General features: G+C 52.8%; 1 protein-coding gene across 1 annotated transcript; it reads left to right on the plus strand.

Moving 5' to 3' along the window:
- Positions 1-213: 213 nt before the first annotated feature.
- On the plus strand, positions 214-2,189 carry NR0B2 (nuclear receptor subfamily 0 group B member 2; the record flags this gene model as incomplete). Its single annotated transcript, XM_081085600.1, has 2 exons — positions 214-754; positions 1,891-2,189. 2 exons carry the CDS (start codon positions 214-216, stop codon positions 2,187-2,189), a joined length of 840 nt encoding a protein of 279 aa, XP_080941726.1.
- Between the last annotated feature and the right edge of the window lie 640 nt (positions 2,190-2,829).

Raw genomic sequence — 2,829 nt, forward strand, 5'->3', positions numbered from 1 at the left:
GAGCTTCCAAGTCCCCTCCCCCAGCACTTCCCCACCAGTCCTGCCAGGGTCAGTGTGTGGTGGTTGTTTTTTTTTTTTTTTCAATGAACATGACTTTCTAGAGTCAAGGTTGTTGAACCATTCCCCCCTCCTACCAGTAGGGATATAAATAGCACCCACAGCACAGATCAGAGGGCGGGAGAGCTGGGAGGAAGGAGGAACAGATTCTCAACCATGAACTCCAGCCAGCCGGGGACCTGTCCATGCCAGCATGCTGCAGGGCGCCCAGCCATTCTGTATGCACTTTTGAGCCCCAGCCTCAGGGCCAGGCCTGCTGTGCCCCCAGCCCGTGGGCATTGCCTCTGCAAGCAGCACCGGCCTGTCCAGCTGTGTGCTCCTCATCGCACCTGCCGGGAGGCCTTGGACGTTCTGGCCAAGACGGTGGTCTTCCTCAGGAACCTGCCATCCTTCTGCGAGCTGCCCTTCCAGGATCAGCAGCAGCTGTTGCGGGACTCCTGGAGCTCCCTCTTCCTGATTGGGTTGGCCCAAGACACTGTGACCTTCGAGGTGGTAGAGGCCCCGGTTCCCAGCATACTCAAGAAGATCTTGCTGGAGGAGCCCAGCAGCAGTGCAGGCAGTGGCCAGCAGCCGGATCTGCCTCGGCCCTCCCTGGCTGCGGTGCAGTGGCTTCAGTGCTGCCTGGAGTCCTTCTGGAGCCTGGAGCTGAGCCCTAAGGAGTATGCCTACCTGAAAGGGACCATCCTCTTCAACCCTGGTGAGCTCCTGGACACTCCAGGATGAGGGCCAAGGCTGGAGGGGGGCAGGGCCCAGCCAGGGAAGGCACCTTCTAAGGGTTTGGCATTTGTTATCTCTTTGTGTCCTTATTACAGCAGTCATCTCATGAAAGAGGCTCAGAGAGGCTAAGTGACTTGCTGAAGGTCACAGCCAGGTAGGGGCAGAAATCAGGTCTGTTCACACCAGAGACTGGCCCTTGCCATTCTGCCCCCCCAAATTTTCCCTGACCCACAAGGAGGGTAGGAGTAGGAGAGGGGCAGGGGGCAGATTCAGCTGTGCTTCAATCACAGGTAATCTGTGGGTCAGAAAGATCGTATAGAGGAATGAAAGTGAGTGGATGTGGGGGAGGAGAGGTAGGAGCCTTTATAAAATGTGGCGAGGAGAGCAATGGATAGAGGTAGTGTTCTTTGTAATCTGGAGAGCATCTAGATGATAAGTCCTCACCACGCACCACGAGGCCCTTAAGAAATGTGTAAATTATAGTAATTAATTATAATAATAGTAGGGAAATACTCCTACTACACTTACCATATGTTAGACCCAATTCTATGGTTTTACATATACAGCTCATAACAAGCCTAAGAGACAGGTATTTATATCCATTTCATTTTATTTTTTAAATATATTTTTATTGATTTCAGAGAAGAAGGGAGAAGGAGAGAGAGATAGAAACATCAATGATGAGAATCATTGATCGGCTGCCTCCTGCACGCCCCCTTACAGGGGATCGAGCCGCAACCCCGGCATGTGCCCTTGACTGAAATCAAACCCGGGAGCCTTCAGTCTGCAGGCTGATGCTCTATACACTGAGCCAAAACGACTAGGCTGTACCCATTTTACAGATGAGGAAACCAAGGCACAGAGATGACATAATTTGCCCGAGGTCACACAGCTAATAAATGATAGCCTGGGATTCAAACTCAGGCAGCCTGGCTCTTCACCATTACTCTATACTGCCTCTCCATAAATGGATGGATGAATAACATGATAAATAAGTAAATAGAGGAGGTAGTAATGGGCCTCAAAGGCTGAGCTGTGGCCTCAGGTCTGGGGCCAGCCTCATTGTGGTGGCAGGGAGTAGGGAGCTCATCACCCCTCTTTACCCTCTGCCTACAGACATGCCAGGCCTCCATGCCTCCTCCCACATCTGGCATCTGCAGCAGGAGGCTCATCGAGCACTATGTGAGGTCCTGGAGCCCTGGTGCCCAGCAGGCCAAGGCCGGTTGGCCCGTGTCCTCCTCATGGCCTCCACCCTCAAGTCCATTCCACCCAGCTTGCTTGGGGACCTCTTCTTTCGCCCTATCATTGGAGATGTTGACATCGCTGGACTCCTCGAAGACATGCTTTTGCTGAGCCGACCTGCTCCAGGCCAAGCAGAGGTCAGCTGTAGCCTGGGCAGAAGCTGGCTGCAATGATTTGGCCATGTTGTCCCCAGGGGTGACCCAATGCTCCCAGAGGAGGCAAGCCTGTACCGACCCTGGCCCAGCTAGATGGACTGCATGAATCCTCACTCAGCCACACCCCATTGGTTTGGACATAGTGCTCCAGCTGTCTGGCTGGCCCTTGGTAGTCCCCAGATGCTCTGGACCAAGACTCCTATCCTCTCCTGGAATGGCAATGGAAGCTTAGACTGCCCATTGGGCAGACATCCTACTGACTTTGTACAAAACTGACTTAAGTTATTGGTTTTTGTAATAAAAGGTTTTACATCCATGGAGCTGACACTGTGGAAGGGACCTTTGTGCATATGGAAGGGACCTTCTCATCTCAGCCCCCAGCTCCCAGCCCCTATCAGAGGGAGCCCAAGAGGAAGGAACCATGAGGGATGCAGGAGCCAGGCCTCAGAGAACTGGGATATTAATTTCAGAGTAGATGATTTCATTTCTGGGGATATTTATTTTGCATGGGTCTGAATCCAGAGGATAGGATCAGTTCAGGACCCCATCACCTTCTTGTCTTTATCTTTGGGGGGAAGGGGTTTCTCTTTGTCCACAAACCCCTCACTGATCCCTCCCCTCCCTCAGCTCCTGCCCCCTACAGGCTCCCTCTCACCTC

Source organism: Myotis nattereri (assembly GCF_964212035.1).
Source record: "Myotis nattereri genome assembly, chromosome: 3".
Taxonomy (NCBI): domain Eukaryota; kingdom Metazoa; phylum Chordata; class Mammalia; order Chiroptera; family Vespertilionidae; genus Myotis; species Myotis nattereri.